At 42.7% G+C, this 17,116-nt stretch overlaps 1 protein-coding gene across 1 annotated transcript in view; it reads right to left on the bottom strand.

The window, feature by feature from the left end:
- LOC148033843 (uncharacterized) overlaps positions 1-16,599 on the bottom strand; it is a 68,408-nt gene extending 51,809 nt beyond the window's left edge. Inside the window, exons 1-2 of the mRNA XM_087681848.1 lie at positions 16,450-16,599; positions 16,267-16,356 (exon numbers count right to left, since the gene is read on the bottom strand). Of these exons, the coding sequence (XP_087537974.1) occupies positions 16,267-16,356; positions 16,450-16,538 (179 nt within the window). The 5' untranslated portion in view covers positions 16,539-16,599. The remainder of the gene's footprint in view (positions 1-16,266; positions 16,357-16,449) is intronic.
- Between the last annotated feature and the right edge of the window lie 517 nt (positions 16,600-17,116).

The raw sequence follows: 17,116 nt of genomic DNA, 5'->3' as shown, positions 1-17,116 counted from the left end.
CTTCCCAAATGGTTTTTCCAACATTATCCATCATTAAATATTAATTTTCAGCCTTTAATTACTAAAAACTAATCTAATAATTATTTCGGTCCTAGAAAAATAATCTGACTGGTCAATAATTAAATTGGCTAGACATCTTCCACTCCTGAGTCTCCTTGTGCCATCTTTGACCATTAGATCAGCATTAGGTACCATTAAGTGCCACATCTCTAGTATCACCACAACTAAGACTTATGGCCAAATGAATGACCTAGTCCAACAATTGACACCAGATACCACCAAGTACCTCTGCAACATAACTTATGGTAACTTTTGCCTTTGACATCCCGTGATTTTCTTGGATCCTAAGCTCGTAAATTTACTCTGATCCCAATTGCACCTCACATGCGCAACATTTACTTAATCATGTGATTAAAAATTAATCCACATGTTAAGTGAGGTTTCAAAAATACATGTCCTCATGACAGCCCTCAACATACTGCTCCTTCATGGCATCCAACTCAGTGTGATAAACCATACTAACAGCCAACAACTGAGGTTTACCTGACAGTGCATCAACCACTACATTCTTTTTGCCATCTATGTATATAATCTGAAAGTGAAACGATAAAAAGTTTGTCCACTGCATATACTTCACAGATAACTTTATCTGAGTCAAAAAGTAGCGCAAAGTCTAGTGTTCTGTCTGCACTGTGAAATCAACTCCTAAGGCCATGCATTTGTTGTGCTAAGAAATGCACTTAGCCACTTAAACAACCCCAAAACATGCTTATTTTAGGCTTATTTTAGCCAAAACCCTAAAACGGGGAGCAAATCGAGAAAGTTAAGCGGGAGAGAATCTAGGACCCTAATTTTCTATAAATTGACAGCCAGCCCTCCACTCTTCCACAATCTCGTTTTTGCAGGTTTCAGGTGTTACCAGCTTGCTGCCCACACCCCGGTCACCGAGGACATCTCAGCCCTTGCTGTCCATCACTCTTCCCTACAGCCTGGCGCCTGTTTCCAGCCCTCCACACGCTGATTGCTTTTGTTTCTGCCTGGCGACTGACTGTTGTTTATTTGCACTGTTGTCGTACAACCTACCACACTAGCAAACTACTACGTTTGCAGGCTCCAGCTACCGCCCTGACAGTTTTCTCTCTCCTGTCTGCAGTCGCTCAGTCTCTCTCTCCTGCAGGCTCCGTTTTTAGTCTTTCTCTCTCCTCACTGATGCCTGCATCAGATCCAGCTTCTCACTGTTGCATTTGCTAGTGTTCAACATCTGAAGGCTGCCTTGCTGCGATTCGGGATCCGTTCGGAGTACAACACACTCTCCAGCTCATTACCCTTGCCCTGATCCTAGAGATACAGGAGTTCGAGGTTCAGCATTCATTCACTGCATAGTGTGTTTGTTGCATAAGCATCATATTATTAGTAGTCATATCATTTCATTTATTCACTGTGTTCATTGTCTCTGAGTTACTCTAACCCTAACCCTAACTGTGTTTTTTTTATCAGTCTGTGCTTTGTCGTACGGTTTTTGTTTATGTTTCTGGGTTAGGGTATTTTTCTTTACATGGTATCAGAGCCTGGTACTCTCTGAGAAACCTAGGCCTTTGATGTGAAAGCTCTTCGCAAGAAACAAGAACAACACTAGGTTCAAATGACTTCGAACACATCAACACCGATTCAGTCTCCAAATCAGCCTATGCCGAGAACCGAGCGAGAGTGGGCCGATCAGCTTGCTCCACAAAGTTTCAATATGGTGGGAGAAACATCTAAGTACATGGAAGAAAAGATAGGCAAGCTGACCTCTAAGGAATATAAACTGATTATAGCCTATCGACAAAAGAAGATTGAGGAGCTCAACCGAAGGATTGTCCTTCAAGAAAAGCTTCTAAATGGTATGCATGGATTTCACTCTTCAGATGTTGCGCGTAAGTCTGATGATGTTGCAGGGCTGTCGAGACCTCCATCAGGGATGGGCCCCCCTCTTGGAGAGCAAGATCCGGAGTATGTCCCATTTTTTCATACTCTTCCGTCCTCTCCGGTGCAAGGTACTTTTGATTCATCTTTTGTGCCTTCTTCTTTTACCTCTTCTGTTTTGCAATATACTGGTAGAGATCATGTGGAAGAAAGAGTCCAGTCTGTTGACTACGGAAAAGGTCCTCTAGAGGACCAATTCTTGTATGTTAACACACGTTGCAAGGATTATAAGAAAAAGCCAAGTAACTCTTCTTCTATCCTTCCTTCTTTTTCGTCTACTTCACATAATCAGAATGAATTTGGTGTTCCTTTCACTTCATTACATGGTGTATCATCATCTTCACAGTTTCATTTTCAGTCTTTAAATGATAAAAATGAACAAAAAGAATCTGCATCTCATACACCTCACTTTCAAAATCCACCCATCCCACCACATTCTTCCGCTGCTTCACCATTTCCATTGACACCATTTACATTTCCATTTCAGACACCTCATGTCGCAGCGCACATCATACCAGGGGATTATGAAAACATAGGCACATCCTTCAGGACCTCATCCTTCCCTCAGCAGGGTGGTATTCCACCTACCTCATATACACTTTCGAGATCACTGCAGCTTGGGTATCCCACTCAGTCTCTCCCGAGTGTGGATCAGTTGCCTCCACAGTTTGCCTCCATGGCATTGCCTAGTGGACCTTCTGGTCATAATGTTGTGTCCCAGCCTTACTTTGGGCAAGGCTACTATGTCCTAGTGCCTCCATCTACACCGGCACCTTATGGAAACATTCATGTTCCAATACCTCTGCATCAATCGGCACTCATTGGACACTCACAGCCTACTTCTGTCTATCCACCTCTTCCCCATCCTTCTTACTCTTATCAGACACTCTCACCTCCACCATCTTTCCCACCATCATCTTACTCCACCCACCCGATACCTCATGGTTCTAGCTCATCTTCTGCCAAGAATGCATTTAATGACAAGACTCGTTTTAACGGGTCAAACTTTACTACTTGGTCGAATTTGATGAGACATGTCCTTGATTCACAGAACCTATGGGATCTAGTGCAGGGGTTGGAACCCCAACCCGATCCCACACTTATTCCATACGAGGTCATCCGCTCATGGAAGACTAGGAATCCCTCCGCTATTGTCAAGCTGATGCAGGGCTTATTGCCTGAGTTTCATTCTCAGCTTCAGCATTTTGACTTAGCGTCAGAGCGATGGGCACACTTGACTGACCGCTATGCGGCTCGAGATAGGACCCGTCGTATTAATCTTGACCATGAGCTTCAGTTTTTTAAAATCACTGACTGGGATGACTTGAAAGTCAAGTTGGCTGAGTATTGGCGTCTCCTCGCTGAATTCTCCACTACAAGGACTCTCAAGTCCTCTGACGATCAGGTCACATTGTTCCTAAATAAACTCCCCAAGAAATACTTCAATTTTGTGGAAGGAATAGTTTCAAAGCCTACCATGCCTACATTCTATGAATCTGAGTGTCAGTTGTTGCGTTACGCACGGTTGTTCGATCAATTTCATATGAATTCCTCTTCAGAGGGGACTCTTCTTGCTCATTCTCAGAAAGAGCAACAAGGGAAGGGCAAACCAAACCAAACCTCCACTCAAAATCAAAATCAAACTCAAAAGCTAAATCATTCTGGGGATTCTCAAGGAAACTCCCAATCACAACTCAAACCTGGGTGGCAAAATGTGCCTAAAAAGAATAGATATTGTCAACATTGTCAAAAGGTTGGCCATTTTGACGATGAGTGTCGATCGAAGGCATGAGGCACAGCACCAAAACCTAAGTCTGAGACCCCCGCCCCTTAGTCGAGCAACCCCCAGCAGGGGAGGCAGGGTGATCGCAAGGGGCAGTTTAAAGGTCAGACTCACACTGCCACCGCATAGTCATCTTAGTCGACAACGTTCTCAACTCCAGAGGGCTTGTCTGACTGGTCTGTAGAGGCCCATATCATCTCCATAGAGACATCAGATGCAAGTCTCGTCCACATCTGTGAGTTGCCTCCCGACGAGGTTACTGCAGAGGCCCACACGTCACAGCTGAGCACTTCAACTCCAGTTTGGATTGTGGACAATGGAGCTACACATCACATGACTCCTATAGAGGACATTTTCTGTACCCGAGCCCCTGTAGCCGGGTGGGTCCGTGTAGAAAACAACTCCTCGGTCAAGATTCAGGCTCAAGGTTGCATCAGTTTTGCCACTGACAAGGGTCCGGATCTGTCATCACTGGACAATGTATATCATGTCCCTCAACTTGGGGTGAACTTGTTATCTGTTCAGCAGCTTTGCCGGTTGGGGCGAGCAATTTTCTTTATAGCGACCACATTCAAGGTCCTTAACTCTCTGACTGGTTTAGTGATTGCTCGCAGTGAGGCACAGCCTAATGGCCTATACCACATGACACTTTCTGACCGAGCCGACCGCCGAAGGCTCCATCTTTCATAGCTTCCAAGTATTAGCCACATCTCGGGAGCCTACGCACAATGAGCATCTTTGGCATTTTCGCTTAGGGCATCTTGGTTATGACTCACTTTATGAGTTGTCACGTCGTGAGCTGCTTCCACGCCTGAAGCTAGCTCGAGATATCTATAAAGCTTGTCAGCTCGGGAAGCAACACCCTACCCCATTTCCTCAGCAATCTATACATAGAGCTGAGGAGCCTCTTAAATTGATTCACGTTGATCTTTGCGGGCCGACATCCATTGCCGCTTTGAACGGTGCGCTATACTTCTTTTTTATAGTGGATGATCATTCTCGATACATGTGGGTGTACTTCCTCAAGCATAAGTCAGATGCTTTCACATATTTTTCTGCTTGGGTGCTACTGGTCCATAACCAGATTGGTCGTCATGTCAGGTGCATAAGGAGTGATAGCGGTGGTGAGTTTATCTCCCACGAGTTTTCCGAGTTTCTACACAAGCATGGCATTTCTCGCCAACTCACCTCTACCAACTCCCCCTCTCAAAATAGAGTCATAGAGTGTAGGAACCGCAGAGTCATGGAAATGGCACGCTCTATGCTGTTCGCAGCAAAGCTTCCTAAGCGCCTTTGGGTCGAGGCTGTTAACACTTCGGTGTACATCCTCAATCGATGCCCAACTGCAACTCTTCCTTAAAAGACCCCGTATGAGGCATTTTTTGGCTCTCGGCCTGTTATTTCCCATTTCAGAGTCTTTGGGTGTCGTGCGTACACATGGCCAGTGGCCACGCCTCTTGATCCTACTGTCCACTTGTCGAAGGATATCCTAGGACAGCCCTTCAATGCACACACCTATCGTTCTGTTGTAGAAAAACTTCTTTGGTTAATTTATACTAGGCTAGATTTAGCTCACTCAGTTAGCATACTCAGTCAATATTTCACAGCACCTAGGATGTCACATTGGTTTGCATATCTTCGTGTGTTGCGTTATTTGCGGTGTACTTTTTCTTATGGCTTGACATATGGTTCTGGTTTATGTTTGCAAGGGTACATTGATTCTGATTGGGCAGGAGATCCTGACACCCGGCATTCCCATGGCGGCTACCTCTTTACCTTGGGCACGGCTCCCATTTCTTGGTCCAGCCGTAAGCAAGAGACAGTGGTGGCTTCCACGGCCGAGGTTGAGTACCGGGCTCTCTTCGATGGCACCACCGAGGCCATCTATCTAAGTTGTTTACTGGCGGTGCTTCATTTTCCATGTGACTCTCCCACAATTGTCTACTGCGACAACCAGAGTGCCATTGCCCTTGCGGGCAATCCGATCATCACACCACAGACACGGTATGTGGGAGTCTACTTCCACTTTTCCAGAGAGCAGGTTAAGCTAGGCACTATTCGCCTAGAGTTTGTGCCTTCATCAGATAGTTTTGCAGATATCTTGACCAAAGCAGTCAACCGGCCGGTTCTTCAATACCTACTACCTAGGATCGGCTTGGGTATACCCTCCCCTACTTTAGCTTGACGGGGAGAGGGTGCTTCCCTCTTGCTTTCCCTTCCAGTTTGAGAGGAGGCGGCTCCTACTCTTGATCGTGACAGTGATGATGCTTACAGTTTTTTAGACATTACATTCACTTATTATTTTGTATTGTATTATGAGCATTTGTAACTTCATCCGCACTATCAGGATGACCTGATTGTAAAAGGACACTTGGACAAGTGAACACTTCCCCTAGGAGGGCACTATCCCAGTGGCACCGTTGCATAGCATATTGCATGAGCATAACATCTTGCATCTCCCTTTGCATTACCCTATGCATTGGCATTCTGTTCATGTCAACATGCATCCGTGTGCATTTATCCCTTTTCGATCTTTTGGAGTAGTCGACTCTAGGATCCACCATATTCGTAGCATAACACATGGCAGTTTTCCTAAAGGCAGTTTCCCTACCCTTGCTTGCTTGCTTTGCTTGTCTTGCTAAGCCCACCGTTTTTTTCGCCTCTCACATATTCAACACATGATTGGTGCACATACATTCACTTTTATCATCCTTAGGCACTTATCCTCGTCAGTGCGAGGGATTGGCTTGCTAGTTTTGTGAATAACTTGGGTTTAAAACTCTCTTTATCTTTTCCTATTTGTCACTTAATCGGCCGCTGCCCCTATATTACTTATGTATTTTCAAAACACTTTTGAAAAAAAAAAAAAACAAAACAAAACAAAACAAAACAAACAAGTCTATTGTTGATTCCATCTGCCTTTGTAGGCCTTGGTAGGCCCTTGGGCAGCCGACGAGCACCCTTGGCCCGATGCCCTGATCTCTCTAGGGTGATCACTTGGGCTCCCTTGGTAAGATATCCATCGCCTCTGTAGCCTTGGTAGACCACTGGGCAACCAACAGGCACCTTTTGTTCGATGCCCTGGCTACTTTGGAGTGGGACGCCTTGGGGTAAATCAAAATTTAGACTGGCCTACTTTTCTCGCCCTGAGAGGGGGTGTTGTGCTAAGAAATGCACTTAGCCACTTAAACAGCCCCAAAATATGCTTATTTTAGACTTATTTTAACCAAAACCCTAAAACGGGGAGCGGATCGAGAAAGTTAAGTGGGAGAGGATCTAGAACCCTAATTTTCTATAAATTGGCAGCCAGCCCTTCACTCTTCCACAATCTCGTTTTTGCAGGTTTCAGGTGTTACCAGCTTGCTGTCCACACCCCGGTCACGGAGGACATCTCAGCCCTTGCTGTTCATCACTATTCCCTACAGTCCGGCGCCTGTTTCCAGCCCTCCACACGCTAAGTGCTGCTGTTTCTACTTGGCGACTGATTGTTGTTCATCTGCACTGTTGTCGTACAGCCTGCCACGCCAGCAGACTGCTGCATTTGCAGGCTCCAGCTGCCGCCCTGACAGTTTTCTCTCTCCTGTCTACAGTCGCTGCAGTCTCTCTCTCTTGCAAGCTGTCCTACCTGCGTTTTTAGTCTTTCTCTCTCCTGCAGGCTGTCTTGCCTCCATTTTCAGTCTTTCTCTCTCCTGCAGGCTCCGTTTTTAGTATTTCTCTATCCTGCAAGCTATCCTACCTGCGTTTTTAGTCTTTCTCTCCTGCAGGCTCTGTTTTTAGTCTCTCTCTCTCCTCACTACTATCTACATCAGATCCAGCTTCTCACTGTTGCATTTGCTGGTGTTCGACATCCGGAGGCTACCTTGCTGCGACTCGGGATCCGTTTGGAGTACGACACACTCTCCAACTCATTGCCCCTGCCCTGATCCTAGAGATACAGGAGTTCGAGGTTCAGTATTCATTCACTGCATAGAGTGTTTGCTGCATGAGCATTGTATTATTAGTAGTCATATCATTTCATTTATTCACTGTGTTCATTGTCTCTAAGTTACTCTAACCCTAGCCCTAACTGTGTTCTTTTTATGAGTGTGTGCTTTGTCGTATAGTTTCTATTTATGTTTCTGTGTTAGGGTATTTTTTCTTTACAGCATTTGCACTTGTTGCCCCACGAATATCAACTATTTATGCTCATCAAGCATTTTGGGCTCTTCTAAAGAAGGCTTAGGCATTTCCTTCGGTTCTTGTGGCTGTCCTAAAGCTGTAGAAGGTGTCTTCTTCTCTTTGCCTTTGTTGTCCTTCTTTGGGGCATTCAAGAATCGAGTAAACTGGGGATCCTTTGCCAATTTAGCAAAAAGATTTGCTGTTGTAAGCATTCGATCCTTGAAGCTATCATCAAATTCTTCAGCCCCTTACTGGTCATCAGTCTCTTTATGCATTGAAGTGCCAACATTTGGGTCATTTCCCACATTTTCAGCATGTTGTCCATGCTAAGAACCACGCCCAACATTAGTCATTGCATTTCCCCCTTCACACTTGATTGACCAAGAAGTGATGCATCCTCTCCACTTGATCCTGTATCACCATGTGAAGACATGCTTGCTGTAATTCACTGCTGAGAACAATTTCAGAAATAATGCAATAGTCCCAAGTTGCGATCAAGTACCACGGGCCCACCAACTCAAAGGATTTGATGGTATCCCGGCAATGGAACCATGAAACCAGCCTTCCTTCCGTGGATGGGTGGTAAATCCCTAATTACAACTTAATTACAGCAGCAAACAATAAATACAAATCTGAAAATACAAATTTACCTACTGCTCTTGGACAATACACACCCGATTGGCCTCAAAATTGGCACCCCTTTCGGAATTTCTTTAGCTTTATTGAAGAAAAAGTTGATTTACAATGGGATTATCCCAATCCCATTCACAACCCAAACTCCCCTTGTTGTCCAAAGTGACCAGCAAGTCTTCAATCTGTTTTGCCCCTTGCTTTGAGCATTTAATTGACCTTCACCCACTTCATAGACGATGGAAATGCCCCAAATTCAATGGCTGGCTAGTCCTCCACCTAAATTTAGCTGAAATTCACCTTCAGCCTTAAAAAATCCAAGTCTTGGAGCTTCCAATTTTTGGCACGCTTCTCAAGGCTACTGCTAAACGCTAATTTCTGCTATAAATTAGGATTTACAACAAAGAAATTCGTAATTTCTCAGCCTCCAAGGGTCCAAATGTTGAGATCTTCAGACCAAGGCTATGAAATGGCTAGGAGATGAGAGAGAAAGCTGTAGAGAGAGAAAATTCAGAGTTTTATCACGAAGAATGACTGAAAATCAGTCAAATGCAGCTGCTGCCCTGCCACAACAGCATTAAATGCTATCACCTACAGCTGAGACATCCAAATCAGCTATCATCTTGTACCTAGATGCAATCGTCCAACTGTGGAGGGTACAAAACTGCAATCGCCTCCTCAAAACTCACTCGTAGCTAGCTGCAATGGCTGAAAATAGGCTGGCCATGGTATTCACAGCTCTCCCACATTTGCTACAGCCAAAATGATCTTGTTTTTCCTCTTCTTCAACCTTTTACCAGCCTGTATGGGGACAAGTCTGCCAAGTGGCAACCTTTTCAAATGGTTTTTCCAACATTATCCATCATTAAATATTAATTTTTAGTCTTTAATTACTAAAAACTAATCTAATAATTATTTCGGTCCTAGAAAAATAATCTAACTTGTCAATAATTAAATTGGCTAGGCATCTTCCACTCCCGAGTCTCTCTGTGCCATCTTTGACCATTAGATCGGCGTTAGGTACCATTAAATGCCACATCTCTAGTGTCATCAAATGAGACTTATGGTCAAATGAATGATCTAGTTCAATAATTGACACCAGATACCACCAAGTACCTTTGCAACATAACTTATAGCAACTTTTTCCTTTGACATCCCGTGATTTTCTCGGATCCCAAGCTCATAAATTTACTCTAACCCCAATTGCACCTCACATGTGCAGCATTTACTTAATCATGTGATTAAAAATTAATCCATATGTTAAGTGAGGTTTCAAAAATTCATGTCCTCATGACAGGTGATATGCCTTCTAACTCAAAACTGCCCTTGATACATTACTAGTTGAAGTCTAGCACCAATGGGGTTTAAGCACTACAAAAAAAAAATTACATTGTAAACACTGTATAAAATTGTTCAAGGTTTTGCCAAATAGGTTACAAAAAAAACTCCTCTCACCTCTTTATCGCTTGTCTTGGTGGCTTCTTCTATGTTACATATGTTGGATAAGCTTACCTTAGGTGGAGATACTTGTTAGAAGTGGTGCAACAATGAAAACATAGACAAGTGCTAAAATAAATTGCTAAAAACAAAACAAAAGAAATAAAACAAAAGAACATTGCAAAAGAAGAGAACTCAGAGATGTGCTTGAGAAATGGAATCCACCACCTAAAGAATGATGATGAATGAGTAGGAGGAAAAGCCACAAAATAAATAGGCATAAAATAGGCCTAAAATGGCAATTCGTCAGCCAGTATTAACTAGCATAAAAAGCCACAAATGCCACACAAAAATCACTAAAATAATGCCTAAATAGAAGGCAATGTAACCAGCCTTGATAGGCATGCAAAGACTCACACTTGAACTAACAAGCCTGCTAACACCCTCTCTCAAATCATGGGTGATCTGATACAATACAATGATACAATGATAAAGGCTAATCATAGTCCATACAACAAAGAACCACCAAAGTAGAACCATAGATACCTAAGGAGTGGGTGATCAAGCCACCACCTAGGTACCTCGAATAGAACCCAATGTCAATGTCGATTGTACCAACTCCTAAAAATAGAAAAAAGTTATAACAGATCTCCGTGTCCGTCAACAATGTCTCACATGCCTTTAAACATAGGTGACTATGGATTCCCCGCCTTTGGCCAAGACCACCAAAGTGTCCCCTCAAGTGAGCTCGAACTGGGAGCCAATCCCGCTCTCTATCAAATAACAATCAATCATGAGCCTAAATGTCAATCCTAGTTCCAAGATGTGAACGTGCCAGACTTTGGTCGATACGTTAGGGACATCCTCTCTAAAACTTGTGCACCTGTATACCTATATAGATGAGGCTTGGCAACCCCACTCACCATCTTCTCACACTCCCTCTCTAGCACTGAAAAGTCATAAGGGATGACCGCATCAACTGGACTAGAAAGCAGCAGAGAAAAGGGCAATCAAGCCCTTCCCTTGGTCTGAAGAAGTGGACCCCTTCTGCACTGTGGGCTTCTCCTTAGCTGAAGGATCGTAGTCAGAGTCTGAGGAAGAGGATGACTTGTCAGAGGAGTCTACATCCCGCTTCTTCTTCTTATCCTTCTTCTTCCGTGAGACTACTAACTCCTTACAGTCCTTCCGCAAGTGTCCCTTTCTTACCATAGTGATAACACTGGGTCTTTGACTTCTCCTTCCTGTCACCCCTCTCTGAAGCTGTAAAGGCCTCACTAAAACATCCATAAGGAGACGGAAGCCTCCCTTGTAAATGTAACAATGCGTCATACTCAAGCAGTATCGAGAACATATGTGTGAAGCTCACAAGTGTAGATAATGTCTACATCTACAAAGCATTCGCCACTCCATCAAACTCTATAGGGAGCTTGTACAGTACCATTTCCATGAGATGTGGCTTTGAAAGGGGAGATTGCATGTGCCGAAGTTGATCCTATATCTATGTAACACTAGAGCAAAAATGGCTAAATGGTGTCCCTTGCCTCGAATTTCATCTGTTAAAGCTATTCATAAAGGGTCACTAGACACATAGTGGAAGGTGCTTCATTCATTTGAACTTTCGACCATATTTTTAGGGATTACCTGCAAGAGGTAACTGTCAATAGAACTTCTTTAGAAATACATCGACGCAGTGCAGAATACGCACATGCATCGTCCAATCCCATATAAGTACAACTTCCTCGTGGTTGTCCTTATCAAAATCTTCAGGAAGGGGAAAAGGCCGTTGAGGCTGAGGAATAGCTCCATATACAATGTACCAAATCTGCTTCTACACAAACCAAGCTTTCATCATAGCACTCCATGTAAGATAGTCAGGTCCATGTAACTTATCATCTATAGAAGTGCATGGAGGGGCCATCTAGAGAGAAGAAGAGAGAAGATAGAGAAAAAAGGATATAGGGAGAGGGAATATAGCCAAACCACAATCACAAACTGCACAAAATAGAGCTCACACAGAATATTCACAAGCTGATCGCACGAAAACACAATGCTGTCTCAGCACCAAAATTTCATGAAAACAGGCAGAAACTGAAAACACAGCAACAAAACAGCAAAGGACAGGTAGGCAGGGAATGCCAGACAGTCACAGCCTGTAAACGTACAGGCTGGAGGTGCTGACGCTAGCAGTCGCTGCAATAAATGCAATAAACACAGAGATATCGGCCAATAAAAAGGGCACGGGGCAGCAGCAAAGTGACGCCCAATCAGCAAACTGAGACAGAAGACCTATAATCAGCAGAAGCACTCAGCATGAGCATAGATCCTGCAATCTAATACCATGTCAGAAGTGGTGTAGCAATGGAAGCATAGACAACTGCTGAAATAAACTATTGAACACAAGACAAAAAAGAGAGAGAACGGAAGAACACTGCAAAAGAAGAGAACTCAGAGATGTGCTTGGGAAATGGAATCCATATACCAAACACGAGAATTACGCGTACAACAGTGAATCACTTGCTGTGTGGGCACCGGCACTAGCTCCTCTCTCCAACAAGAAGACCACCTAAAGAATGATGATGACTAAATGGAAGTAGGAGGAGCCAGAATAAATAGGCATAAAATAGGCCTAAAATGGCAGCTGGTTGGCCTAATAAAGTGCCACAAATAACACACAAAAATCACTAAAATAAGATACAGCAATCAAGGCTGTCGCCAACAGGTTGAGAGGTTATGCCAGTTGCAATGATGACATCAACAATAGCAATCGCATGAGGATTATTTTATTAGCCAATTTCGTTGGGGATCAAATGGTAATGTGAAGGATCTCCTATTAGCAATGCCAAAGGTTCATACATAAAGTGACTTCATTTCTCAAGCAATAGAATGTGATAATTGCCTATTTGAGAAACACCAAGAAAAGCGCCATGGGGCTTCATTAAGTCTAGATACCACAACAACAATGACCTCCCACAAGGAAAATAAGAAACCAATATCGAGCCTATGTAGATTGATTCAGCTTGCTTCAAGCCATTGTCAGCTCAAGAGAAGCAACGAGATCATCTTGGATTATGTTCCTACTTGTAGCTTATTATTAGGACAACAATGAGCAATATACCTAGGTTCTCTAGAGTATGAGGTGCAGGGTAGTGATTTAGAGTGGTGGATTTGGTCGGTAACTTTCAGCCAGTAGTTTCTAAAGGGATAAGATAGGTGGCTAAAGTTGCTTCACACAATGCAATGGGTGTAGGGAGACTCTCCCTTTATTAATGGGTACAAACCATAGATAAAATAAATTAGGCTAGGCAGTGTGTGCCTCTTGTGCAATGTCCAAAGTACATCATGTGTTTGTGATTTTAACAGGACTAGGCTGTTCAAAATCATTGCCCAAGTAAATCCAGTCACTTATCATCTCCAATTACCACAATCCATGAGAATTTACCTAGTATTCCGTGTCTCAATCTTGGAGCCTTGCCACACACTCAATAAAAGGGAGGAATTTACAGCCATCACCATCTATTGAAATCAAAGATCTCGCAAAGTACGAAGTTGAGACTATCCTTGATTCTAGAATCTCTTAAAAAAGGCTTGAATATCTTGGTCATTAGAAGAGCTATGATACTTAGTAAGCGAACATGATAACCAATCTCCCACCTTTGCCAAGCACCTACGAAAGTAAAGAAGTTTCATCAACGGCATTCATTGAAGCCAAGAGTCTTACCAAGAAACCCCACCACTCCTCGTCGAACTCATTGCTAAAGGAGGGGATAATGGCATGGACCAAGAAACCTAGTATCTTCTAGCAACTTCTAGAAGATTCGAGAGGGTTCTAGAAGCTTAGAAAAGCGCTTGCATTAGCACTTACATCAGTAGTGCTTATGTTATTGCTTATGTTAGCAATGCTCATGTCATCAATGATGTCATCATCTAAAAGCTTCCTTTAACCTTCTCAACCCTAGTATAAATAGGGGCCTTGGGCTAGAAGCCTTTTAATCTTGCCAACACAAATTGTGAGACTCCTACAAGATAAGTCCTCTCTAGTTCCAATTCAAGCCAATGTATCCCTAGTTCTTGTCTTGTCTTGTCTTGTCACATCTTGTATTCTCTCTAGTCTTGTATTGAGGTCTTGTCTTCTATCAAGGATCTAGTCCTGTTGTAAACACCGTTGTACCAATCTTGAATATCGTTGGTATTCCTAATCTTGAATATCATTGGTATTCCTAAACTTGCAATGAAGAATGAACTTCTTCTTCTTCTTCTTCTTCATCTTCTTCTAGTTAATTCCTTGTAAGTTGTGACGTGACAATCCTTGTCCTTGCCAAGTTATTATCACCCTCAAAACACTAAGTGCATTTCTCTTTCGAGGTGGTCCATTTGACGTTGGCTGACCTGTATTTTTGGCCGCATTTAATGTAGCTAACTGATCATTACGATGTATCTATTTTGCTCCACTCCTCCATCGTTATTCACAATCATACACATACTCATACACATACTTTGCTTCCTATTGAAGAGATAGAGATTGCAGTACACTACTAGTTGCCCACATCCCGTGCCTTTGCACGCACTCTTAAGCCTTGGTATATGGATTCCATTTGTTGATTCTATTCTCTTTTAGTTCCATTCGCTAAGTTCCATTTGCATTCCATTTGTTGAGTCTTGTGCACTCAATCCACTTTTCTTTTTCAGCAAGCTTCCTTTCCTTCAACCTGCTAGTGTTTCAGCTTGTTCTCAACACAATCAAAGGCAAGATTAATTGTGTTCATTGTCGAGCTTCCATCACTACACTCTCTTCATATCTATTTCTCTCTTTGAACTATTCTTTCTGCTTGAACTATTGAACTCTTGGTGTTGCATTGTTCATCCTATTCCCCTTACCTTATCTTCTCTACATTTGATCTACAATGGCTCCTCCATGCTGCAGTAATAATAACAAGCTTAAAGGACCTAACTATCTAACCTAGAGTACCGTTATGAAAGCTTGGTTTGTGCAAAAGCAACTTGGGTACATCATTTCAAGATCTACCTTGAGTCCCCAAAGGCACTCTCCTCTTCCATTATATTGGGACAAAGATAACTAAGAGGAAGTAGTCTGTGATCAAGGCAACACAAATGTTAGGCCATACTCAACTCTCCTTCAATGCATCTCGAAGAAAGTCCTTGTTAAGCTAAAAAAGCATTACACATTAAACCTTCATTAGCTCATTAAAGCACCCCAAAACTCAAATGCACTCAATATGTTTCAATATCCCATAAGCAAACTCCCCACTTTTTTGTTGGTTCATCATCTATATAGAGAGACTATGCTAGCTCACTTGCATTGCAATCTACCCTAGTTCATCCTCTATCATTACAAGGCTTTCAACAACTCCTCACTCTACTTTCCACTCACTACTCATAATCTTAGCTAATGCCGTGATCCTCCAAAGGCTGTCCACACCTACATTTGGTTCCAACTATTGTTGCCATCACTCCAACCCTCTATTCAACTACTAAGCCCTTATTCGAGTGTTCCCAACAACTGCTGCCCTAATCATTACAACCTACTGAACAGCTGTGTTTTCACCCCTATAGGTTGCCTTGCTGCTGTTCATCGTGTTTTTTCAGCACCAGCCTCATCTACGTTCGCATCCACATCAGGTTGTTTTTGCATTTTCAGCACTTTTCTTCATCAACCTTGTGGTTGGCTATTGCACTTGGGATCCATCTCCAATGGATGATGCACATCAACAATTCCCTCAGCCCACTGCCCGGAAAATGTCACTGCAATCTCAAGCAAGCGCAAGTTAACCTCCAAGTGAAAGAAGTTGAATGCAAATTGTATCATGTCAATAGAAATTTTATTTTCTGATCAAGCCACTTTGCCAAAGTCAAGAATCAACAGAAACATACATACAATATCTTGCTCATTATCTCTGAGGCAATCGACATTCTCTAGAACAATTAAGGAACAATTTGACATACACTCTTGTTTAAAACAGCTTCACAAGTTTCCGTAACATACTTTAACAACTCAAATCTCCTGCAACAGACCCTTTCAACTCTGAGGTCTTTCCAATCAATCAAGGTTGTGTCTGCTCAGAAAATCATTTTAGTATTGGTTTGATGGATAGTTTAAAGATTGCATTGCCTCTATATCTGCTGATATAGTGATTTCTCTATAAGGACTGGATTGAAAGGTAAGTGGTCGCTGGAGTCTAAGGTGACCTTTTTGGCAATTTCAAGAAAAATGTGGGTGAGTTTTCCTGCAATTTTCTTTAAAATTTCCAACATTTGGGTCCATCCAAAGTACCCACCCCAATTCCACCAACTGCCTGGCCAAATCGATATCTTCAAGGTAGAAAAGATCCGTCGAAGTGATTTGGCTGTCAAGGTAGTCTTCGTATCTGCAGAAAACGCTCACATTTTGATACAGCTTCCAGACCTCGATGGGTTTATTGATTTACTTACTTTTCTGTTCATGTAATTGATGTTCTTACGTATCAAATGATTGCACAATGCTGTCGCCATACGACCCAGCAAATGTTGGAAGAGAAACAGTTGCTCTTCTTCTGATGCTTGTCGCCATGTATTCTCTCTCTGCCTCCCTCCCGCTAGAAAATATATTTCCTCGTTTGTAAAATTTGTTTATTTAGAGAGACAACTTCCGGATCGCTCTATTTGTAAATTGCCATCTTTACATTTTCAGTGTAGGGGGCACTTGGGACCTATTCCCACCATGCCCTGACTTGCGATCAGGTTGGGACATGTTCCCATGGCTTTCAGGTTTGCAACAAATTTGTCAACCACAACCACAACAGACTATTGGAGATGGCATGGTCTAGGGTGGTTACTTGACAAATCAATGGAGTAAGTGGTAAAAGTGCCACTTTTTGGACACTCGGTTACCATCGAACAAACAACCCATTTCATTGACCTTTCACGTTTTAAAAATTCTGAAACTTTTAATAGAACAACCTGTCAATTCAATCCATTTAATGCTTTTTTGTCACTCAATCCAAGCCAAAAGTAGTGCCCCTACTAAGGACCTATTTGCAATGGGTTGCTTTGAGTGTCGTAAACTTAGTGAAGAGTTTAGACCACATTTTTTCTTAGATCACCAATTAGAAAAATAAAAGTAAATAGCAATCCCACATCATTTGAAAT

The sequence above is a fragment of the Lygodium microphyllum genome, chromosome 7, assembly GCF_053477565.2.
Source record: "Lygodium microphyllum isolate KBCC chromosome 7, Lygodium_microphyllum_v1.1.10, whole genome shotgun sequence".
Lineage (NCBI taxonomy): Eukaryota > Viridiplantae > Streptophyta > Polypodiopsida > Schizaeales > Lygodiaceae > Lygodium > Lygodium microphyllum.
This window is presented reverse-complemented; position numbering and strand designations above follow the sequence as displayed.